At 42.6% G+C, this 26,588-nt stretch overlaps 1 protein-coding gene across 1 annotated transcript in view; it reads right to left on the bottom strand.

The window, feature by feature from the left end:
• The window catches only part of rims1b (regulating synaptic membrane exocytosis 1b), a 76,781-nt gene that overhangs the window by 41,546 nt on the left and 8,647 nt on the right, over positions 1-26,588 (bottom strand). The window contains exons 2-3 of the mRNA XM_061725459.1: positions 17,628-17,841; positions 5,180-5,463 (exon numbers count right to left, since the gene is read on the bottom strand). Of these exons, the coding sequence (XP_061581443.1) occupies positions 5,180-5,463; positions 17,628-17,841 (498 nt within the window). The remainder of the gene's footprint in view (positions 1-5,179; positions 5,464-17,627; positions 17,842-26,588) is intronic.

Below are 26,588 nucleotides of genomic sequence, written 5' to 3'. Positions count from 1 at the left end.
AGCTATAGAACAAGACTATAATAGTTAGTCTCAAATATAGCTTGGTGGTAGATATGCTGCTATAGGCCTATGCTGCAGGGGGGACCGACATGATCCGCTGGGCGGTGCCTCTCACCCTTCTTCTCCTCTCCTCTCCTCTTCCCTTCCTCTCTTCTCCATTTCCATTTTTATTTATTATAAATATCTCATAACTATCGTTTTTGTCCATCGTTCCTGTAGTTTCTTGTGCCGGCCCCCCTTTTCTCTCTTTTGTGCATGTTTGCAGGCCGGAGCCTCGGGAGCTGCGTCCTGGCCTGCGGTCCCGGTCCCCGCACTTAATGGGGAAAGGCCGGGGTGAAAAGGTGAGTTTTGAGTTTTGCTTTGAAACTGTCCAGAGAAGGGGAGTAACGGATTACGTCTGGGAGTTTTGATCCAAATATCCCAAATGATTAATCACCATGTTTACAGGGATAACCATTAGCTCACGCATGGAAACAGATTATTCCCAATGTTTCAGTAACCGGAATATTGACCTTAACACCAATTTTGACTGGACGTAAACGTAGTCACAGTTGTGAGTTTCCTCCCTTAAACGTGCGGATTGACTGATGAAAATAAAGACGGTGAAAATAAAAACTATTTAAAATAAAAAAAATAAAATAAATAAAAGTGATGAAAATGAAATCAATAAAATGTAAAACATTAAAAAATAAAGATGATAAAAATAAAAACAACATAAATAAAAATAGAAACAATAAAAATAAAAATGATGAGAATAAAAACAATAAAAATAAAAATGATAAAAATAAAAACGATAAGAATAAAAACAATAAAAATAAAAATGACAAAAATAAAATCAATATAAATGAAAATAGTAAAAATAAATAATATAAAAGTAAAAATTATAAATATAAAAACAATAAAACTATAAACAATAAAAATAAAGATAATAAAAATAAAAATATAAATAAAAACACTAAAATTATTGAAGTAAAAATGATCAAAATAAAAACAATACAAATAAAAATGATAAAAATAAAAACAATATAAATAATAAAAATTTACAGTGTAAGGAATAAAGAATAAAAACAATAAAAATAAAAAATGATAAAAAATAAAAGCAATTGAAATATAAATGATAAAAATAAAAACAATTAAAATAAAAATGGTAAAAATAAAATGATAAAAATAAAATCAATATAAATCAAAACAGTAAAAACAAAAATGATAAAAATAAAAATTATAAAAGTAAAAATGATAAAAATAAAAGCAATAAAACTATAAACAATAAAAATAAAGATGGTAAAATAAAAACAATATGAATAAAAACAGTAAAAATAAAAATTATAAAAGTAAAAATTATAAAAATAAAAACAATAAAATCAAAAATGATAAAAATAAAAGTGATGCAGATACAGAAACACTTGTGACGTTAATCTAGTTTCAGGTCCAGCTGCTGCTTTTCCTTGGCAGCGCTGGAGATGAGCCTGATGAGTTCTGATCCGGCTCAGAGCTGCTGAACCACAGATTCTGGTAAGACTGACCCAGATTCTCCGCCGGGGAAACACTCGCCTGTTCTTCTGGGCTTTTAAAGCTCCGGGATTAAAACATGCAGCCTAAAGCGGGTCACGCCTCTAAAGCGGGTCACGCCTCTAACGCGGGTCACGCCTCTAAAGCGGGTCACGCCTCTAAAGCGGGTCACGCCTCTAAAGCGGGTCACGCCTCTAAAGCGGGTCACGCCTCTAAAGCGGGTCACGCCCCCTTTTCCCTGACCAATCTGGACATGGTTTTCACGTTGCCATGGTGATCTCGCCCGGAATGATTGACAGGCGTAAACCAGCAGAACTGAACCAGCAGAACTGGACCAGCAGAACTGGACCAGCAGAACTGGACCAGCCAGGGGCGGATCTACAGGGGGGGCATGGGGGGCCGAGGCCCCGCCTGTAATCTGATTGGCCCCTGAAGTTCCCCTGTTCTGTCAATCAACGGGCGAGCTGAGAATGTGGTGATCTCTGCTGCAGTTCCACCCCCAAACTGGTGGTGGCGCCTGTTGCATCAATACACTGAACAGAAGAAGAAACAGCTCGGTGGTCTGGGTCATTGTCTTCCAACCTGGGGTCCGGGCCCCCTGGGGGGGCGCGAAACTTTGTCTGCTTTGAGGATATGCAGTTGTAAAAAATATATTTACACATGTTAAATAAATAAAAAATCATAATAACACACCTAATGGAATAAAGTAATCCAAGGGCCTGATTTACTAAAGGTTTGTGTGCGTAAAAACGTGTGCAAACTTGACATCACCCGCAAACCAAAGTGCCAGCTGATCTACTAACAGCGTGCAAAGAGGACTGCGTCTCTCAAATGCGCAAAATAGCACACGCTGTTCATTTAGTACTTTTGCCCTGATGAATAATCAATATGGGGCGTACCCGCCAGAAATCGCTAAATACTGGGAGGGGAAACTGCAAATAGGTTCATTTACCACACGCAATGAGATTTACCAAGCCTGAAAGTTATTGCGAGGATTGTGATTGCGTCTGTATTTAATACGTTCGAAAGGAAGGTGCTAATCTCCACATGCAAAAGGAGAAATATTTTATTTGAATGTTAAATCGAATATTATTCAGCAAAAGGTTGCCACAGGAGGCACATTCATTTTTTTATTTGTGATAATAAATAAATCACGTGTTTTCATGGAGAAAAAAGTGTTTCTCATTGTGCGCCTATACTTGTTCTGCAGTTGTCATACCCCGGTGTTGTGCCGTATTCAGCACCCCTGCCGTGAAAAGAACCCCCTCGTCTGACAAAAATGATATTCTCATTCCGTGTCACGTTCTGTTTAGCGTCCAGTTTTGTGTTAATGATTCATGTTTAAATGCGCTCATGGATTCCACAATAGTCATACTTTCCCACAATCACAGTCACAGATAACGAAAATCGGGTAAATGGTTATTGATGTCATTAATTAATAGCCTGCTTACTGTGTTGTCTTCCATAATATTTGTCAATATATATAATATAAACTCCTAAGTATGTGTTTGTGTGAGTGTGTATATATAAATATATTGAAGTGTCAGTGTGTTGTTTTTTTTCTTGGTCTACTTATCATTGAATATACGAGGGGGTGCTTTTCACGGCAGGGGTGCTGAATACGGCACAACAATTTGCCTCTTCCACTAATATCTCTAACTCCAACTCGTCAAATTTCATTTTGCGCTTGCGACTATCCTGCTTTCCATCCAGACTCTCCATGGCGCAAAGTTTGCGCCGCAAACCGTAAGACACGCAACACCTCATTTAAATACTGAGGTTTGCACGTGTTATCAATTGCGCACGCAATCTTAGTTGATCACCCGCAAAACACACAACAACAGCACGTGCAAACTTTTTCAGTGCACACGCAATTTAGTACTCTTTATTTAGGATCTTAGTAAATTTATTTTATTTTTCAGGATAATCAGGATAAAAACTTAAAAACGTATTATTATATCATTATTCAACATTTAATCATACTTCTACTCCAACAGGTTGTTAAAGGAAAAATGTTAAAAAATGTTGCTCTCATATTAAAAGAGACATTTTTCAGAAATTATTTTATGTCCTTGCAATTATTTGTGCGTATTTTATACATTGGTGACACAAAAGGAAGGTGAGAAAAACAAAGTACAGGGTAAACCAAAGAGAAATGTATCAAAAAAACATAATTAATGTTAATTTTTTCAATTAAAGACTATTTTGTTGCTAGTACGTACGGGTCGGGGGCCCGGCTGTTCTTAGAAACAAGTAGGAGAAACAAGGAAAAAAGGTTGGGAACCACTGGTTTAGGTGGACAAACAAATACTAGACGTTATTGGACAGTTAGATTTGGAGGGAGGATTCACTTCCTTTTAAAATATTAGTGGCGGCTGAACGTAATGTAAGGATTGCGTTTTCATTCTGCTTCCAAAGAAAGAGGATGATGTTAAATTCTGCCGGTCAGCGGCGACGACGTTGAACTTCAAACTACACGGCAACACTGTGCTTTGGTGAGTGAAATGCTCTTGCGGATTTTGTACAATAAAGTTTAGGTTTGTATTAAACTAAACTGTAACTAGCCAACATTAAAACTGTTGGCCTATAAAATTTCCAAGCTCACTTGTTAGCTACGTTAGTGTTAGGGCTCGGCCGGCTGGGTTTTCCTCCCGGTCGCGCGGAGTCGCTGAGCGCTAAAGCTGCAGCTCATCAGCTCATCTATGGGAGAAGGTAAAGAGCGGGGCTGGCAGTAGCTCAGGGTGAGTTCGTTTTGTTTGTTTGTTAAGTTGTTTGCTTGTTGCTGTGTGCCTGGTGATTTTCTAGTTCCCTGTGAGGAGGGTTTATGTTCCTTTTTGAGTACCCTGCGTTCACACTGAAAGCGTCACAGGCGTCATAGGCAGCCGGCTGCCATTCATTTTCTATGAAAATGCGCGTTGAGAGGCGGCGGGAGCAAAAAGCAGAAAACCGTGCTTATTAATCACAAAACACAGGTTAAACATCATGACCAAATCCGCTCCGACCCGGTGTGTCAGTGATCAGCGCAGACAGACTGCAGCTTCGCCTGATTTATGGTTCCGCGTTAAATCGACGGCGTAGGGTTCGCGGCCACACGAACCCTACGCCGTCGGTTCTGCGTTGGTGTGACGTGGAACCATAAATCAGCCTAGGCGGATTTATGGTTCACCGGGAGCAAAGGCTCTGGCGGTTGATGTTGATCCAGGACCAAACTTGTTAAGGAGCATCAAACTCACTCTTATCTACGCGGAAATAACGCTAAAATATAAAGAAGGCTTCCCAAAGTGTGATCTATGGTGAAATAGGAAACCCCGCCCACTGCCGCTTTAGCCCCGCCCACTGCAGCCGTCGACAGTGACGCTTTCAGTGTGAACACTCCAAGCAGCGAGATGCTGGTGTCAGGAGATTTTTGACGCTTTCAGTGTGAACGCAGGAGGTTTTTTTGTACATCTCTCTGGATTCCCTGTGGGAGTTTCTTTGGTTTGAAATTAAACTACGCCATGTTTTTGGCTAAGTTTAACCCTGTCTGGTGTCGTGCGCTTGGTTCAAAGAAATAAATCGATGGTAATACTGTTGGCCCCTGAAGGTTACATTTGGCCCCATAACGGCCCCTGTTTCAGAAAAATCTGGACCAGCAGAACTGGACCAGAACTGGACCGTTTCCACCACCTACTTCTCTCTGGGGGGTTCGCTCTGAGATCGGGGTCCAGACATGTCGTCTCCGGGCCTGGTGCCGGCGTTAGCGGCGGCGGCGTGCGGCGCCGGCCCGTCCGGCGGTCCCGCGCTGCTGGGCGGGGCTTGGGACCTGGAGCGGAGCAGCTTCCTGTCCCGGGGGGCCTCACCTCCCTGGACCGGGTCATCGGTGCTGCCGGGCCGCCCCCCCGACCCAGAAAACCATCCTCCGGACTTGGTGAGGATCTCCTGCTGCTTACGGCACAGGTTGCATACCCACATCACCTGGAGGGGGAAGAAACAGATATCTGACTCAGGCAGAACTAATCAAACTCTTCAGATGTCAAAGAGACATTTCAACATTTACGGAGAGATAGAACAAGAACTATTAACTCAATATAATTTTATTTTAAATTTGGTGGCAGCCCACAGCTACCTGGGGGGGAAAAGAAATATTTACCTCCAGCAGAACTAATACTACTCAAAATGCTAATTATGGAACATGAGCCGTTTATATGAACATAGAAGTGGATCCTCCATAGAGACGACCAGTCAATGTACGTTATGTTGTCAGAATCTACAAACAGGTCCTTTAATGTAATATACAGTATAATTATAATATAAGCACTGGGAAAGTTACACAATACTAAGAGACCACAGCCTATCCATGCTCTACAAGTGTAGGGTCAAATAATGTCATGTGTAATGATTTAATTCATGCTATATGTACATTTATGTATAAAGAAAACCCTGAAATAATATTTTAATTCTTTACTATGTTCACAAATGATATTATATTAGCATATTAAGAGGTTATAGGTGGATTTTTCAACTCCATCAGCTTACACGTCAACTCCGTCAGGTGTTGACATGACGGAGTTGACGTATGACGGAGTTGACAAAAGTGCATGTATTTTCCCGCCAAAACTTGTATTGTTCACTGCAGCTAGCTGGTTTTTCGTCAGTTGCTAGCAGTCTCAATAACCTACTAAAACACCTAAATTCAATCCACTACTGTTTAAAAACATGATCATAACAGAGAGACAGTGTTGACGTTCCAGCTGTGACCAGAGGAATATCAACATTGTTTGTCTAAAATATCAAATGTAAAAGCTACCAGAGTATGAGTGTTAGCGTAGCATTAAAGCTACCAGAGTATGAGTGTTAGCATAGCATTAAAGCTACCAGAGTATATGTGTTAGCGTAGCATTAAAGCTACCAGAGAATGAGTGGTAGCGTAGCATTAAAGCTACCAGAGTATGAGTGTTAGCGTAGCATTAAAGCTACCAGAGTATGAGTGTTAGCGTAGCATTAAAGCTACCAGAGTATGTGTGTTAGCGTAGCATTAAAGCTACCAGAGTATGAGTGTTAGCGTAGCATTAAAGCTACCAGAGTATGAGTGTTAGCGTAGCATTAAAGCTACCAGAGTATGAGTGTTAGCGTAGCATTCAGAACAGGCAGGGAGAGAAAAGGCTCCTCAGGGAAATAGCTGATCATTCTATTTCCTGATTTAGTGAGGATTGTAAAAGAATCTGACGGAGTTGACAGAAACTGAGGACAGAACTTTGATAGGCAGGATTTTAGGGAAAATATTGTTTGCAGTTCACTTCATGTATTGTTTTATTTATTTAAGACCACTCTTTGTTATTTAATATATATATTTGCACACCCATAGAGTTTTTTAAGGGTTTTTTGGGTCAACACTGTGACCTCTTGCTGAGGACACGTATAATAACATGGACCTCTTAACTACAGACCAGACATTTAAACAAATTCACACAGAAAGTGTAAAATGCGTTATAAAAGAACATAGGTATACACAGTTCCTTTAGATCTAACTTTGTAAGTATGTAAACCATGATGAATTTCTGGATTTTCAATATAAATTAGACTTTTCTATGTAGGACATGTTTTGTCCCAACTCTCAAGAATCAGTGACATAATTATATTTTAAATTTGGTAGCAGCCCACAGCTACCTGGGCTACAACCACAGCTAGCTGGGCTACAACCACAGCAAGTCACTTTAAATACAATCCATGCTGTTTTTAAATGCTAAATCTATTTTTCTACTACGTATGTTTTATGTGTAATCCCTTGTTTTATTGTATTGTTTGACTGAATTGGTTTTATGTTTTCTGTGGGGACTGCAGGTGGAAACTAGCATTTGTATTTACACTGCTCAATGTAGTGATCATTAATACGCATTGTCCCGTCTAAAATAAACTTTGATTTGATTTTGATTTGAGAAACATGTCGCAGAAGCGTTGTAAGGTTTGAAAATAAACCCCGGAGGAACATCTAGGGGGCCGTGTTTTGGTTGGTTGGGATGTTGCTCTGCTTCTGGTCGTGAAGCGTTGCCATGACAACGGAGAGTCTGTTTCGCGTTGAAGCAGCTGATCAGGGATGATGATGAAGGTGGAGGACATGGGGGGGGTTGACTCGTCCTCCGTTCTCCCGGGTACCGCGAGACGGACCGGTCTTAGAGGACAGAGGCGTCTCCAGACCTGGACTCTGGGCCGCGGAACCGGACCGGAACCGGTTTAATTTTTTAATGTTTAATGATTTTGAAAAGTTGGGGGGGGCATGTCCCCCCTGTCCCCAGTGGAAATTGCGCCGTGGCACTCACAGCGTTTAGCGCAGCAACGACGTGCTGCCACTCACTCTCTTTATCTTATACTATTTATATACTATTTCTACTTTTACTGTGCCCACCAAATATTGTCGTTTTCCTGCCTCCACCTCATCCTCAACATCTCCATCTCAGTCTCCGTGAAATTTAGTGGCACAGTGGCTCGACACGTCTCATTCATCCTGACGCCAAACAGGCTGCAGGGGGCGCTGCACATGCTCAGCAGCTCATTCATATGCAAAAACTACTTTGCATTCCCCATTTATGGTATGAAGTGGGCGTGTAGAGGGCGGGATATGAGGCGAATTCAGCTGCACAACCTTCCAGCTGGACTGTGATTTATAATAATAATAATAATAATAATGACTTGGATTTATATAGCGCCCTTCAAGGCACCCAGAGCTTTACATAGATCATTATTCATTCATACACATTCTCACCAGTGGTGGTAGCTACGTTTTGTAGCCACAGCTGCTACGTTTTGTAGCCACAGCTGCCCTGGGGCAGACTGACGGAAGCGTGGCTGCCATATCGCGCCTAACGGCCCCTCCGACCACCACCAACATTCAAACACATTCACACGGGGCAAGCTGGGTAAGGTGTCTTGCCCAAGGACACTACGACAGCAAACTGGGACAGAGCGGGATTCGAACCTCCAACTTTCCGATCATTGGACGACCCGCTCTACCACCTGAGCTACTGCCGCCCCAAATAAAGAGAACATTGCGTGCAAGTGTGCGTGCACATGGTTTTATAGATCCAGATTTTTTTTTGCGCTCGCCATTTTTGGCTTTTGGGTGTACGTGCACTTTTAGTTTGAATCCTACACACTCTTTTATAAATGAGGCCCCAGGTCTCTACGACTGGAACCTGCTCAGAGCTGCTAATGGTCCTGTGTTCAGCGAGGAGCCAACAACAACAACACCAACAACAACAACACTAACAACTCCACTCACATGTCGTCATCATGGCTGAGTTTCTGCTGCTCAGCAGCAACAGCAGGATTTATGGCTCGTATTTATAATCCGTCCGTTTGTTCTGCAGAGAAACGGAGCCAAGCAGCGAGGAGACGTATCCGTATCCGGGCCAGAACCTCGGAGCGGGAACCAGAACCCGGTACCCGGACCAGAACCCGGTACCCGGACCAGAACCCGGTACCAGCACCAGAACCCTCCCGACCCCCTGGACCCCCGGGACTCGGCGGAGATCAGGTCCAGCTCCGTCCTCGGCTACGGTGATCCCAGCTGGAGCAGCTCACTAATCTGAGATGGATCAGCTGTCCGACCCCCCCCCGCCCCTCCAGCTGTGGCCCCGCCCCCAAGATGTTGCCCCCCCCCCCCCCCCGCCCCAGCTGTTGGAACACCCCCCCCCCCCTCCCAGATTAAAGCAGCGGCCGTTAATCCCTTCAGCTCCTCTCCGTTATTCAACCCAGCTGATTCTGACCTACAGACCCCTGACCCCCCCCTAATGCCCGCCCCCCCTACAGACCCCCCCACCATGAAGCCCCGCCCCCCTCCTGGGGGGGGTGGAGTGGGGTGGGGGGGGGGTGACGACATCCACTGCCAATCCAGGAAGCAGGAACACACGGAAGCACACGTCAAGCACTGGAAATCTGCAACAAGAAAACCACAAACAGAACACGAAACCGGCACGGAGCCAACCAAAACAATAACAGCAATCACCCAAATCTTGAGATCTGATCGCAGTCTGAGCTAAGCTACCGCTACCGCTACCTAACCCCAAAAACTACAGAGCAAGCATGCAGGTGAACAAGCCAGTGTGTGTGTCTATGTGTGTGTGTGTGTGCGTGTGTGTGTGTGTGTGTGTGTGTGTGTGTGTGTGTGTGTGTGTGTGTGTGTGTGTGTGTGTAATAAACCAAACAAAGCTCCACCTGAAGTGTATCTATAGTGGGGGAGGGGGGGGAGCAACCCCGCCACCCACGAGACCAGAGGCCGACACGGAAGAGCCCGGAACCCAGGCCACCGGCAACCCCACAGAAAATATATGTCTAAGTGGGTTTATACAGACTTGGATTACTGTATTCCATAAGGTGTGTTATTATGATTTTTTTAAATTTATTTAACATGTGTAAATATAATTTTTACAACTGCATATCCTCAAAGCAGACAAAGTTTCGCGCCCCCCCAGAGATCTCTGGCGCCCCCCCAGGGGGGCCCGGACCCCAGGTTGGGAGACACTGCGTTAAGGCACCGCCAAGGGGGAAAGACATCAGCAATGGCCTTAGAGGAGCAACAGCTGCTGAACGATGGTCAAAACATTTCCAACCTCCGTGAGAGAGACAGATCCTTCCCAAACCTCCCAGGAGGGGGCGCCCCAAACGACCCCCCCCCCCAACGAAGACTGGATCCCCTGGATCACCAGGACCCCCCTCTCATCCGTTAAAGACCACGAGTAGATGAGACGCTCCTCTCCGTCCTCTCATAAATCCTTATAAATCCAATGTGTCCAGGCTGGTTATAGAAGACAAAGATCTACTTATACTTTGTTACATTTTCTGAGGAATATACTGGTGATACAATCTCTGAAACAACTGTATGACAGATTATACCATCATCTTATCACCATGGTTACAGTAATGACATCAGGAAGGAGGTTCCTAACACCGAGGGAGAGAACAGGTTTAGAGAACTTTGGTTGAACTCTAAACCAGTTCATGTTTCTACTGTAGGGAGCAAAGATTGGTTTAAGATTCAGTTGAAACTATATCTTTTAAAATGTAATGAATTATGATTTGACATTTGGAAAGAACAGAGTGAAGTTTGAATAGAATTACAGGAAGTGTAAACCCTTTCACAATAAAGGTGAAAAGTGGTCCAGAATTCTAAGATAAGGTCATTTCAGGCAGGTATTGTTTATGAAGGTGTTTTATTTCTTCTGCAGGAGCTGCAGGAGCTGCAGGAGCTGCAGGAGCTGCAGGAGCTGCAGGAGCTGCAGGAGCTGCAGGAGCTGCAGGAGCTGAAGCTGCAGGAGCTGCAGGAGCTGCAGGAGCTGCAGGAGCTGCAGGAGCTGCAGGAGTTGCAGGAGATGAAGCTGCAGGAGATGAAGCTGCAGGAGATGAAGCTGCAGGAGATGAAGCTGCAGGAGCTGCAGCTGCAGTTTCCCCCGCGGCCACCAGGGGGCGCCAGACCACCAGCCAGTGAAGTCTCATCCACCAGCAACACCTCGGGGAGCTTCTTTAGTGCAGATTTTAAAAAGTCATTGTCAGAAATGATTACTTTTTATTAAAATGTAGCAGATTAATTAAATTAGAAATCCTTCCAAATTAAAAAAAATTCAGATTTTTTTTTTTTTTTTTAGCAATTTTTCTTTTAAATTTGTGTTCTTTTCTGGTTTTTTTGAGGTAAACTTTCTTGAAAATGTGAGTTTGTGACTTTTTCTCAGCAGTCTTACTTTTCCTGAAGCGACTGAAAACTCGCCGCTGCATCAGCTCACATCTGCACAACTTTTCTCTTTTAGTTCTTTAACTCTGCTACGTTTTCCTTTTCTCTGCGTTAAACCAATCCCGACAGCCGCAGCGTCAGCTCTGAAACCTTTATGGTTATTAACTATATTTAAATCAGAGTCCAGCAGCTAAAACCCCCCGATACGTTTCTGTTATCGTCCTCTGAGCTGGTTTCACCCCCCGGGGGTTTAGTAGCGGGATCTTAGCAGGATCTTAGCAGGATCTTAGCGGGATCTTAGCAGGACTTTAGCAGGTCCAGACTTCTACAACCGAACAGAACCAGATTTCAGGTCCAGACTTCTAAGTTAAAGTTAACTTTAGTTTCCGATCAGCTGCCGTTCTGACGGTAAACGGAGGATTAAAAGGTTCCGACTAACTTTAGTCTGAAACCTGAATCACTTCCTCTGATCCTGAGATCAAACTGGATATTAAAGCATGAATTATTCACCACGGACAGATCGGCTGATGTTATTTATAGCTAATGTTCCTCCCAATGAATCATTTCTTTATTTGTGTTATTTATAGATCTTTCTGTCTCTGTCCGGCGCCAGCGTGGGTCCAGGTCCAGCTGGGACGAGAAGTTCCGGACAGATTGGAGACCAGCAGGACGACGGCGGAGCCAGACGGAGGGACGGAGGGATGGATATACGGAGATACGGAGGGACGGGTCCAAAAACACCACCACCACCCTGTCCGGCTGACGGTCCGACATAGTGGTGGGAAAAATCGATATTGCAAAATATTGTTGCGTCTCTGTCATTAAATCAATAAATAATCGATAAACTGACGGCAAATATGGATATTTTATTACAACACATCATGGATTTACACGGTTGTCACCGCACTTTTGTTCATGCACTTTAATTAGTCCAGCTGTCCAGAGTTTACATTTACAGGACTAGCAGGCAGTGAGGTTTATATACTAATACACTTTCTTTGTACTTTGTATGAAGTTTTGGCATTGAATAAATGCCGAACTACAGACGTTTTCCTTTTTATGGGTATTTATTCTTTTTCAGTCACATATATCGTGATATATCGTTGATGAAATTTCTTACAATAGGCTATATGGAATATCGTAGCTATGGTGTATCGTGATATTATCGTTATCGTGGGCCACATATCTCCACAGTGTTGATTCATGAGTTACCGTATCGTCCCAGCCCTAGTGCGACCAGGCCCGGTTCTAACAGGGCATCAGCATCAGCATTGCACCCTCAGTTTATGTGTTTGCATGCACAGTTGAAAAGACGAAAAAAAAGTTAAGGCTGATTTATGGTTCCGCGTTACACCAACGCAGAGCCTACGCCGTACGGTGCGCGCCACCGCGTACCTTACACCGTAATTCTGCGTTGGTGCAACGCGGAACCATAAATCAGCCTTAGTGTCCGTCACTCATCTGCTTCCAGCAGTTTCCTGCACCAGCAAGACGCTGCTCTCTGCTGCTCCGTTAACACAAAGTAACCATGGATATTCAGCAGTGGTTCCAGCACAACCACGCCAGCAAGTTTACAGGAATTAGAATATTCTTTATTTTCTGTAATGCAATTAAAAAAACAAAAATGTCATACATTCTGGATTAATTACAAATCAACTGAAATATTGCAAGCCTTTTATTATTTTAATATTGCTGATTATGGTTTACAGTTTAAGATTAAGATTCCCAGAATATTCAAATTTTTTTAGATAGGATATTTGAGTTTTCTTAAGCTGTAAACCATGATCAGCAATATTAAAATAATAAAAGGCTTGCAATATTTCAGTTGATTTGTAATGAATCCAGAATGTAGGACATTTTAGCATTACAGAAAATAAAGGACTTTATCACAATATTCTAATTTTCTGAGACAGTCCTGTATATTTATGGTTATATTTATTTTTGTTGCTATGTTTTATTTTCTGTTGCTAGATTGTCTGATGGGTGAGGTAGTCCAGACTAAATGTAGCATTTTCTTTGTTCTGCAGCGATATTGCTGCAATAAAGCATTTGAAAATACACTTTATTCTTGTTTTGCTAGTATCATTCCGCTTGAAATGATGGGAAAATGCATAATTTAGTGTTGAATAAGGTGCCAGGCATGTGCACCCCCTAACAGATAATTACCGTCTGATCCTAAAGATAGAAAGAAAAGTGTTTTCTTGTGACCACCATTACTCTTCACTACTATAACTAGTCCCGGCCCGGTTCTCTCAGATCCTCCATCTGGACCCCAGGTAGCCGTTAGCTCGCTTCGTTAGCTCGCTCCGCTAGCCGAGCCTTGGCTGCTCCAGGTCCAGATGGCTCTCAGTCGGAGCTCCGTCTCCCCGTGGTCAAATACTGGCGTAATAATGACGTGGAACGAGGATGAAAGACAGATCGGATCGAAATGGATTTATGTTAAATAGCATCATTGGTTAGCATGAGCTAAACAAAGCTAAAACAGCGAGCGTGTGGAAACTGAGCTGAATATTTCCATAAAAAGGCTTCAAATCTAAGACAGTTTATTTAGATTTAACATTTTTCATACAGAATTAGTTTAGAGAGGTCATTCTAGCATCCTTCCTTCTGTGGAGTCTCAACTTTAAACTGATCAGAGCTACCACGTTAGCATGTAGTAGCTGGTCTCTATATCTCTTTTTCTACGATTTGCTCTTTTTAAAGGTGTTTAAGTTAGAAATAGTCTGTATAGGATTAAAGTGGAGCTTCTTTCCCGTTTGTGTGGTGATGTTGATTCTCTCAGACCACTGCTTATGTTTTTCCCTTTTGGCTCGTGAACCAAAATGGATTTATGTTAAATAGCATCATTGGTTAGCACGAGCTAAAACAAGCTAAAACATGGTAAAACAAGCTAAAACGGCGAGCGTGTGAAAACTGAGCTGAATATTCCCATAAAAAGGCTTCAAATACAGTTTATTTATACGTGTAGATATAATGTGTTCATGCGACTGCCAGCGCGTCACAGCCTGAAAGGTTTAAGTTTAAATGCTGAAAACCGCTAAAAATCACAAACTTCAGGATCAAGTCTATAAACGAAAGTTAAGACCTTTAAAACGTAATTTAAGAAGCTTATTGCCCACCGTGCCCAAATCGGGATTTCAACGTTGATTTCCGGTTTAAAACAGGTTGATATTAGGTTTGAACGTCTTTCAACCACTTTTCAACCGTTTGAAAAGCGTTCACAACATCAACGTGTCTCAAAACACAATATCTTTAAAATTTTTATTGATAACCAGTTCTCTATAGTATAAAAGAGTGATTTTATTGAATATAGTTAAGTTTTTTCTCTAAGATAGGGAGGCAAAATCTTGTCTAGACGTAAACGCAATCTAAACGCATTTGATTTTTCATAAATATCATAAGGGAACCATATGGTCCGTGTGCTGCTGTCAATAGGAAACCTGCAGATAAACACGTGTTAACAAACCTGAATGTTGCAGGAAACTGACAAAACATCTGTTGTTAGAAAGGTCTGCTGCTGACGATCAGCTGATCAATGACGGTGATCAGCTGTTTATTGACAATGTTGCAGGTTTCCAAAATTGTGAAGTAAAGTTTCAATTGTTCACTAAATTAATCAGCGCTAAAACCAAAATGTCAAAACGGAAACTTATGAGCTGAAAGAAACTTAAGAAAGTTAATAAGGGCCAAAATAACAGACACGTGGTTAAGCTGAGACTTATCCCTAAAATAATTTCCAAAAGACTCTTAGGGCCTGATTTACTAAAGGTTTGCGTGCGTAAAAACGTGTGCAAACTTGAAATCACCCGCAAACCAAAGTGCCAGCTGATCTACTAACAGCGTGCAAAGAGGACTGCGCCTCTCAAATAAGCAAAATAGCACACACTGTTCATTTAGTACTTTTGCCCTGATGAATTATCAATATGGGGCGTACTCGCCAGAAAGCGCTAAATACTGGGAGGAGAAAATGCAAATTGCTCCATTTACCACACGCAATGAGATTTACCAAGCCTGAAAGTTTTTGCGGGGATTGTGATTGCGTCTGTATTTAATACGTTCGAAAGGAAGGTGCTAATCTCCACATGCAAAAGGAGAAATATTTTATTTGAATGTTAAATTATTTGTGATAATAAATAAATCACGTGTTTTCATGGAGAAAAAAGTGTTTCTTATTGTGCGCCTATACTTGTTCTGCAGTTGTCATACCCCGGTGTTGTGCCGTATTCAGCACCCCTGCCGTGAAAAGCACCCCCTCGTCTGACAAAAATGATATTCTCATTCCGTGCATGTTCTGTTTAGCATCCAGTTTTGTGTTAATGATTCATGTTTAAATGCGCTCATGGATTCCACAATAGTCATACTTTCCCACAATCACAGTCACAGATAAAAAAAATCGGGTAAATGGTTATTGATGTCATTAATTAATAGCTTGCTTACTGTGTTGTCTTCCATAATATTTGTAAATATATATAATATAAACTCCTAAGTATGTGTTTGTGTGAGTGTGTATATATAAATATATTGAAGTGTCAGTGTGTTGTTTTTTTTCTTGGTCTACTTATCATTGAATATACGAGGGGGTGCTTTTCACGGCAGGGGTGCTGAATACGGCACAACAATTTGCCTCGTCCACTAATATCTCTAACTCCAACTCGTCAAATTTCATTTTGCGCTTGCGACTATATCCTGCTTTCCATCCAGACTCTCCATGGCGCAAAGTTTGCGCCGCAAACCGTAAGACACGCAACACCTCATTTAAATACTGCTGTTTGCACCTGTTATCAATTGCCCCTCCATTGGATACAATGGAGGGGCGTTTTCATGAACCTACTTGCATGTCAGTGACATTTACAATGAGTGATGGTTTATATATACAGTATATAAGTTCACTAAGGACTATTGTTTTACGTTGCAGGAGAGTTGCTGCACGGACAGTTTTCTGTGTGAGGCATCGGAGCATGAACGGCCGGGACTGTTATGTTGTTAACTTGTGTGTTGTTACTGTAATAAGAAAATTTTGAAATAAGAAGAGACAGAATTTAATTTTTAAGGTTTTGCAACTTAGTTAATCTAAGGTGACAGCAGGGGGGGATCTGAGGGACATAGAGATAACCGACCCTAGAGAATCATTAAGTCAGACTGCCGACCTGCCAGGATGCAAAGGTCAAGAAGTGGGAGAACCACTTATCTGGGGAGAAGTCAGGACTCTGGCAGGCCTGACCCTTCCAGGAAAAAGACATTTGGCTAAATGAAGGTGCTACTGTAACTTCAGAAGGCCTTTATGCAGTGCGAAGCAAACCAGTACTTCCAGAAAACCTGTTCCCCCTGGTGGCTAAATTGAGCCATGAGAAGTCCCATGTCTCAAACAGGAGGGAGGCAGGGTATAGTATTTAGTAAAGTATTTCAATACCTACTTTAAAAAATTTTGTCACACTCTTTGGGTAGTGCATGGTTGCCTGTTCCAGCTCCCTCTATGGGAAGGGGAACGGTGGCAAGAGAAAGCCGAAGAGAGAGAACCACTCTTGATGTGGATGAGTGAATTGTTTGCTGAAAAGATGTTCAAAGTTCTTGTAAGCTGCCGCTTTCTCCTCTCTCTCCTAAGCAGGAATTGCTGAAACCAGGTGACCAGATCCTGATTTGAGTGGTGAAAGGAAAAACATGGTCATCACCACGTTGGGACGGCCCCTTTGTTGTCCAGATTGCAACCCCAACAGCAGTAAAGGTGGCTGAACGATCTACGTGGGCTCACCAGTCACAGTACAAGCTAGTGGAAGACTTTCCAGACCCTGAGTAGGCCGGAAGTCGGATGAAGTTTGCTGCATATAGCCTGGGGTTTCCGCCTCTCCCTTGACATATAATTACTTGTTAACAAGCTTGCATTAAGTGTGTCATAAGCTCCCCTTGCTATTTCTCAAATGTTTATGATGCTACTATCCTAAGCCTAATGGATGGATATTAGTTGAAGTTTCAAAAGGACAACAGGAGGGAATTGTGAGGTTAATCAACCTTTAAACTTGTTTTGTCCTTATGAAACTGTCACATGCTTGGCTAACAGATGTCAGGACAGCCACTTCCTGATCTACTCAGGGTTTTGGACTGTTCTGGTGACATCTGTCTACTGTAGTGTGATGGACTCAATCACACGTTATCACTTCCACCCATTGTCCACTGCCCATTGTCTACTGTTCACTGTCCTTATATGGTCATTTCCTGTCAAGTTTCTCAATAAAAGCATCTTCTGGGAGGAGGATCTTTGGGAAGCATTTGCTGTCAGGGTCTCTGCCCCTGTGCTCTCCCCCTTCTGCAGAAGTGTGTTAAAAGACCATTCCAAGGTAGTCTTTGTGTCTTTCCTCGTTATGAACTTATGTAATTTTGATTTAGACCTAACAGGGGTTAGGGTTTGTTGGCGGAGCCTCACGTTGTTGGAGCGCAGCGACACCCGTCCCCCACAGCGGGCGCAGAAGCGTGTCCGGCAGTAGGAGCACTGGTGGCCGCAGCCGTCGGCGAACTTGGTCTTCCTGCAGATTCCGCAGGTTGGCGCGTCGTCTTTCTGCAGGCTCTGCTGCCGCCGCGTGTCGGCGCCGATGCGCCGAACCTCCTGCTTGTAGCTCTCAAACTGCTGGTGCAGCGTCCTGGGAGAGGGGGGAATAGGGGGACAGATATAGACACGTCAGTCACATCAGAACTAATATAAATAATAAAATCAGAAGCTCGCTGATCTCAGGATATATATATATATATATATATATATATATATATATATATATATATATATATATATATATATTTTATACGACCGACGACCGGTGCCCCCGTTGAGTATTTGATCTTTCAAAATAAACGACCCATGACATGAATTGCATAACACTTTGTGAACATTATACGATGAAGAGAAAAAAACAAATGTATCGCTTTATTTGATATTCAATCATTGGCCTTTACCTATCTGGTCATTAAGAACATTCTTATTTACAATAACGCCCTGGCAAGAGACAAGGAAGTGGTTTAGGGAGTAAAACTGTCACGTCTGGGGGTAAGGTGTGGACCCAAACGCAGGAGAGCAGGAGGCCGAAGGCAGGAGTCGGCAAAAAATAGGATTTATTTAACAAAAGGGAAAAACAAAGCCCTGCATGGCAGGATCAAATCAAACTAAAGGGATCAAAAAACTTGGAGGAGGAAGAACGTGGCAGGAAACATGAGGAACAAAACAGTACGGTCCGACAGTGAACAAGGGTATGACAAGACCAGAAAATCACAGGGGATAACGAGACATGACGAGACACAGGTGCAGACAATCAGGGCAGATGGGACACAGGCGGGGCAAAACAGAAACTGAAAGCTGGGGGGAATGTCAAACCTTGACAAAAACGCAGTAAAGAAAGTGGTTTAGGGAGTAAAACACGGTAAAGGAAGTGGTTTTGGGAGTAAAACACAGTAAAATTGTAGCTCTGCAAAAGGTAGAAAACCCTTAGGTAGCATTTTTTGGCAAAGCAGCAGAAATTGGCAGAACACCGGCCACCAGTCAATAGACCCCCCCCTAAATATCCATGACTCTGTAGGTTCACGGAGGTGAACTGTAACCATGGAAACCAAAACTGTTTCTGTATCCAGACCCAGACCAAGATCCAAGATGCTACATCGTGGGGGTACTTAGTGCTGCCCACATGTTTATTCCTCTTTCCTGCCTGATTTGTGTTATTTGTGATGCTGCGATGACGATATGTGGTGTTTGTCACTCAAGTGAAGTTTTAAAGCCAACAGTAATAAGGTGTAACTTCCACGACGCCCCGACTCCGAATCGACTTGCTGCTGGAAATAAACGCTCTCGTGGAGGTTTGGGGTGGAAGAAAGAGAAGGATGATGCGGATCAATAACCGGAGCTCTGGGAGGAAACATGGGCTCTGATGGAGCTGGAGGAGACGAGACGAGGAAGAGATGGATGGATGGAGGGATGACGGAGGACGGAAACTAGCGTGGGCCAGAGACCAGCGGAGGAGAGGAGGAGGAGAAGCATCCGGAGACGCTCTATAAATACCAGAGAGGAGAGGAGAGGAGAGGGGGATGGAGGGAGGAGGGAGACGGCGTGATGGAAAGAGGAAGTGGAGGATGAAGAGGAGGGACAGAAAAAGAACCAGCGTTTGAACAATGAAAAGAGGAAAACAGACAGAAGAAAGAGAAACAGATGGCTCCTGTTCGCTGCTGTCGCCGTCGCCATGGCAACCAGAACATTGGTGGATGAATCCACCTTTAAAATGGATGGATGGATGGATGGATGGATGGATGGATGGATGGATGGATGGATGGATGGATGGATGGATGGATGGATGGATGGATGGATGGATGGATGGATGGATGGATGGATTCAAATTCAAATTCAATTTTATTTGTATAGCATCTATTACAACAGATGTTGATGAACATAAACCCCCGAGCAATTATTACATAAACAATGGCAGGAAAAACTCTCCTTTAGGAGGAAGAAACCTGGACCAGGACCTGGATCATAAGGGGGGACCCTCCTGCTGAAGACCAGACTGGGGGGTCAGGGACGTCAACAGCACAGCAGGCAGGTGGAAGCAGTAGCCGGATGATGGATGGATGGATGGATGATGGATGGATGGATGGTTGTACCGACCACCAGGGTCTGGATTGGTGGCTGGAACAGCCAATGACTCGCTGTCATGGCTTGTACTACTGTATCAACTTCTGAACCGTGAATGAAGACCCGGACTAACCCTAACCAAAACCCCCAGACTAACAATAACCAGTCCCTTATATAACCCTAACCCTAAGTTATGTAACTGCTTGGACCAGAGGCCTCATCACATCAACAACAAACAAACCTGAAGCAGAATAATGGTAGGAACACCAGGAACGATGGGAACAACCAGGAATAACAGGAACAACATGAAAACCGGGAACACCAGGAACAACAGGAACAACGGGACAATTGGGAACAATGGGAACACTGGCAACACAAGGAACAACCAGGAACAACAGCAGCACAAGGAACACCGGGAACACCAAGAACAAAAGGAATGCAAGGAACACCCGGAGCAACGGGAAAACCGTGAAGTTGAGAGCAGGAAATTGAGACCACGAATGAGGGTACTCCGGATGACGCTCCTCTTGACACTTTGTTACCGTTTTAGTGATTGATGTTAGTTAGTAGTTAGTAAATATTTATTTCGGTCAATCACAAACAAAAATCAACAAACAAGATAACACAGGTTTTTCCCTGGTCAACATTATGATTATTTGACCGAAAAGGTCTGGGCTTGAAGCATAAAGCTTATCTTTCCCACCTTTTAACAGAATAAAATATACAAAAAAAACCAAATGAAGTATCATAAGTCTACACAGAATAATAATAATAGTAATAATAATAATAATAATAATAATAATAATAATAATAATAATAATAATAATAATAATAATAATAATAATGATGGTGATGATAATAATAATAATAATAATAGTAATAGTAATAATAATAATAATAATAATAGCAATAATATGATAATAATAATCAAGGGCGAAACTTTAGTTTCAGAGGTGGGGGGGACACAAGTAGGAATGGTAAATTTGTGCATGTAACTGTAGCGTGGATGTGCAGTGTGGCTTTGTAAGACTACGTGTGTGTGAATGCAAACAATCAAACAATTTTAATATGGATTTACTTTTTTAGACACTTTTTAACTTTTTTTTCCTGATATATGTATTTATTATTATTTTTGTTTAGTGCTATACAATGATAAAAAATAGTCTTTAATCTTGTGACCTCTATCTCTGTGGGCATCCTTTATTTTTGACACACAACACAACATTAACATGCCACATAACAAATCAGCTCTTACCTTAAGACAGTATACAAGCATTACAGGCTTATATACAGGCCTCTGGAGAAACACAGTTCTTGGCCAGGCTTGATTTTTCATTTTCAAAAGCTTGGCCACAGAAAAAACATAGGATTCCATTGACTCTTTGTTTATAATGGAGCCAAGTAAATTCACAGTACCACTTCTCTTGATCTTAAGGTTTTGTTGCTGAGATGCTGTTCTACAATCACTTTTGGGCTAACTTGGTTGGGTTCCTGCCTGCCTGCACTTCTTCACTTGCACCTGTCTCCACATATTTCTCCTATGAAATATGAAAATAGACCATGTTCATTCCTTCCTTTCCTTATAAACAAACCAAAATCACCTAACCATTTACAACATATTAAGTTGAGTAATATTTGGCTACCCATCTCTGCACAGCCTACCTGCAACACAGCAGTGCTGCTGCTTTTTTGTCCCGCTGCAAAAATGTATTTTAAACTGAGCTGCCGGCTCCTCTGCATTCCTGCGCCGCGTCCTGGCTGTCTGTCTGTGAAGGCTGATTTATGGTCCTGCGTTAAATCGACGCAGAACTTACGCCGTAGGGTTACGGCGTGGGATACGCGGCGACGCGTACTGTGCGGTGCGCGTACCGCGTAACCTACGTCGTATGCTCTGCGTTGGTGTAACGCAGTACCATAAATCAGCCTTGAGCAGCTCTGAGGGGATCGGGGAGGGGAGGAGGGAGCGGGAGCGGGATGCCGTCGCACAGAGAGTGTCTTGATGATTCGCAATTACAGGCTGAGCCTACCGTTAGTTTTTAAACTATAAAAAGTGGGGGGGACAAAAACACGATTTTGAAAAGTGGGGGGGACATGTCCCCCCTGTCCCCAGTGGAAATTGCGCCCATGATAATAATAATGATAGCTCTGAAAACAGAAAGTGAAAAGATGCTAAGGAAACCGGCAAAACAAATTTAAGTTGTCATTTTATCTCATGCATGTGTGCATTCTTCATTGTTTGTTTATTGTGTTTCTATATATGTGTCCATTACCTTTGCTTTGAATAATATCTTGTATGCTTTTATTGAATTTGCTAGTTTAAGGTCATTTTCTAATGAGTTCCACAGTTTTACTCCTAAAACAGATATACATCTTCCCTTTGCATTTGTTCTAACTGTTGTTGTGTCAAACATTGCAGTTCCCCTGAGGTCGTGTTTGTGACTTTTTAAAGCTACTTCACTTTGGGACTTTGTATTACTAGAGCCGACCTGCTCCACTGGAAACCTTGTTCTGTGGTAACTATTACCAGACGGCGCGGCTTGTTTTTTGTTCTGTTTTTTACATCGGTGCTGGAAATAATCTCATTCACCGCCCCGCAGCTACGTTGCTAGCGCAGCTTCATGGCTTCATCCGACAAAGGGTTTACAGCTCGTTGTCAAGACCTCGCTACATCCATAGAGGCTCGCGCCGCGGCTTCAACGTGGAATCAGGAAATAAAACAATCCTCGGAGTCAACATCGGAAACATCGCAAGACGACCCAACACTAGGCACAACGGAAAACACGCAGTGGATCGCAGTGGAGTATGGAGCTTTCAGGGATTTTCACCCCGAGGAAATAAGATCTCTACCTGAGATAAGTGATCTCCTTACGTCTCTCTGCACCATGTCAGCTAACGTTGTCATTGTTGGTAATTTAAATATCCATGTCAACCCCTCCTGTCGGTTTACAGCAGATTTCCTGAGAGTGCTTGAGTGCCTTTGGGCTGCAGCGGCATGTTGAGGTTCCTACCCACAACAGAGGACACACTCTGGATCTGGTTATCTGTGAATGCGTTTCCATGCATCAATAACCCTTTTAAAACCCGAATATTGGCAATAACCCGAATTTGCACGGCCATGTAAACAGCAATAACCCTCATATTCTGGTTTTTAAAAACCCCAATATGAGCCCTGGGTTACTGCTTTTAAAACCTGAATATTGGGTCATGTAAACGCCAAACAGAATATCCTCATCAAACGGAACATGAATTTGTTTTCTGCACATGCTCTGTTCACAAGGAATCCTGGTCTTTTGAGTCCAGGAAGTTCTTATAAACACGGAGAAACCAAGACCAGGAGGAGACTAATCACTTCATAAATGTAATGAAGGATATGAACATTTCTGCATTTGTAGACGGTAGAAAGTACCAGGAACTCTAAAATACATCCCTGAGTGGTGTTTTTGATCTCCATGTCCCTGTCAAGTAAAGAAGGAAAATATCATCTAAGAGGAAAACTAAATTCTAAACAACCCTGTGTACGTGCTGCACTTAAAAGCATGTGCTTATCAGTCTGTGGGGGAACTTTGTAGAACGGTCTTGATGAAGAAATCAAACGAAACTCTTTATATATACAGTTTAAAAACACAGACAAGAAAACAATTCTTGACAAATATAAAAATAAGGACCTCTAAAGAACTCAATTCACCTTCTGTATGTATTTATTTTATTATTATTGTGGCAGGGTGGAGGAGCAGCCACTCAGGCTGACGGGACACAGGTGTGGCCCGTCAGCCTGAGTGGCTGCAGCTCCTCCACCCTGCCACAATTATTATTCAGTTCCTTATGTGATCCATCATATACAAATGTAAATCCATGCATTTTTTGTTGCAGATTTCCAGTGCTTGACGTGTGTCTCCGTGTGTTCCTGCTTCCTGGATTGGCAGTGGATGTCTTCACCCCCCCCCCCCCCCAAAAAAAAAACAAAAAAAACACTGGGTTTGTATGTGTATATTTATGTATGTGTACGCATATGTGTGCGTATATATATGTATATATATTAAATATAGTAATAATGCACATACAGTATATACACTTTTGGTTTCTACCGTCATGGTATCAATCAATAATATGTGTGCAGACAAGGTAAAAAAAAAAAAAAAAATGTAAATCCATGCATTAATGGGTGGTCATGGATCAGCAAAGAAGTGACTGGAAATTAAATTTCTGAGTTTAGGATATTGTAGGAGGCTAGTTTAATTATGTCTTGATCTTTGGTTATTAATTTTTTGTGTTGTATTTATTTATGTTTTTGTTATTATTTTGTCCTTACTTTCTTTTCTTATTTTATTTTAATTTTTAATTTGTATATTTTCTAAGGCATATATGATATGATATAGTGAGGAACTAAATCAGCGTTCTGCTTCCTCCTGTTTTCTCTCCAACACATTATTTTGCTGTTGTTCTTTATTTCTGGATGAGACTGTTCAATTCTTTTGCTTTTTTTGATATTTTGACGCTTTTAATTTGATGATGATTTGTTGTTATTTGACATAAAGTCAAACAATAAGGCAATAATAAATAAATAATAATAAGTCACGTGAGGTCAATTTGTCCCTGGTTCAGACATGAGCTGAGGAAAATAAAAACAATAAAAACAGCTGCAGATATTCTGGTCTAACTGTCCGTAAACTGGCCGACCGTCAGAATCAAAGACTCCAACTCCCTTAAAGATGCTCACAATTCTATTCCGGGTTAATCAATAAAAACCCTGGCAACTCCCAACAGCTTTTTTCAACCATAAGTCATCTCCTGAAACCACAAGCGTCTCTTCAGCCGAGGCTACAGATGCAGCTGCATCGACATCGACAGGTCAAAGGTCAACAACATTCTCTCTCTGATGTCCATCTCTCCATCTCTGCTTCCCTTCAACACCAACCCCTTAATACGAGTGACCGGCTCCTCTAAATCTCACTGAGGTTCAGGAGAGACACGTTGAAACTACTGGAACTACTGGAACAACAGGAAAACCAGGAACACCGGGAACACCGGGGAAACAACAAACAACAGGAGCACAAGGAACAAACAGGAACACCAAGAACAACAGAAACAAAAGGAACACGGCGAACAGCGGGAACACCAGGAATAATAGAAACAACCAGGAATACCCGGAACAACAGGAATAAAAGGAAAACAAGAAACAACAGGAGCACAAGGAACAAAAGGAATGCTAGGAACACCGGGAACAACAGGAACGACAGGAACACCGGGAGTATAAGGAACAACAGGAACACTGGAAACAACGGTAACACAAGGAACAACAGGAATGCTAGGAATAACAGGAACACCGGGAACACCAAGAACACTAGGAACAACAGGAATAACACAAACAAAAGAAACACCAGGAACACCGGGAACAACGGGAACAACAGGAACACTACGGATAACAGGAAGAATAGGAACAGTAGAAACACCAAGAACAACAGGAATACCAGGAACAGTAGGAACAATAAGAACACTAGGAACAACAGGAATAACAGGAAAACCAGGAACACAGGGAACACCGGGAGCAACGGGAACACTGGGAACACAAGGAACACCAAGAAAACCAGGAACGACAGGAACACCAGGAATAACACGAACCAAAGGAACACCAGGAATATCAGGAGTAACAGGAACAACAGGAACACTAGAAACACCAGGGACAACAGGACCAATAAGAACTATAAGAACAACAGGAACACCAAGAAAACCAGGAACACCAAGAACGACAGGAATGCTAGGAAAACCAGGAACCCCGGGACCAACAGCAACACTGGCAACACCGGGAACAAAAGGAATGACAGGAACTCCGGGAACAACGGGAACCACCAACATCTGCACCAGCTGGAGGAAAACAGGCGTCTGTAAGAACAGCAGCTGTGGAGCTGCAGGTCTAGACCGGCAGCTCAGGTCCAGACCTGGTCCAGACCTGGACAGCTGGTCTAGACCTGCAAGTCCAGTCCAGGTCCAGACCTGCAGGTCAGGTCTAGACCTGTCTAGACCTGTCTAGACCTAGCAGGTCAGGTCTAGACCTGACCTGCAGGTCAAGACCTGGTCCAGACCTGGTCCAGACCTGAGCTGCCGGTCTAGACCTGGACAGACGTCTGTCCTGCAGGTCCAGACTTGGTCTAGACCATGGATGTATTATATAGAACTGGATGGGACATCAAAAATGGCCGCCCATTCATTTCAATGCAAATTGCTCAGCTAGCGCATACGCTGAAATGAGTTCCTGACTTCCGGGTTTACTTCCACGTTATCTGGCCCATAGAGCATGCTCAGTTGAGTCACCTCCCATGATGCTCTGGGGCCTCCCATCATGCCCCGGGGGCAATGACGCGAATATTAATATAATATGTATTAATATAATATATTAATTAATGTATATTATTACATGTATAGTATTACATATATTATTAATGTATTAATATAATATAATTATATAATATATATTAATATAAACATCCGGGGAATGCACGGACACGGCTGTGACGTCAGCTGTGACGTCACGCCCAGAAAGAGACTTTTCTTTGACTTTTCTGGCCATTATAAAACATTTTTGACGGATATAAAGTCCATGACTTAAAAATATAGAATACAAAGATTAGTAATTGCCGGTGATTACAGCTGGAGGTTCCTGTGAACAGTTTTAGAGGCTTCTCTTTTACTTTTGCGGTCTATGGGAAAAAAGCTTTCTGGGCCCCATTGGATTTTTTGTTGCAGTACCGCGGCTGGACACTGGAAAAAATCGGCATGCCT

Source organism: Cololabis saira, chromosome 1 (assembly GCF_033807715.1).
Source record: "Cololabis saira isolate AMF1-May2022 chromosome 1, fColSai1.1, whole genome shotgun sequence".
Lineage (NCBI taxonomy): Eukaryota > Metazoa > Chordata > Actinopteri > Beloniformes > Belonidae > Cololabis > Cololabis saira.
The sequence above is the reverse complement of the archived record's forward strand: the minus strand, read 5'-3'. Positions and strand labels throughout refer to the sequence as shown.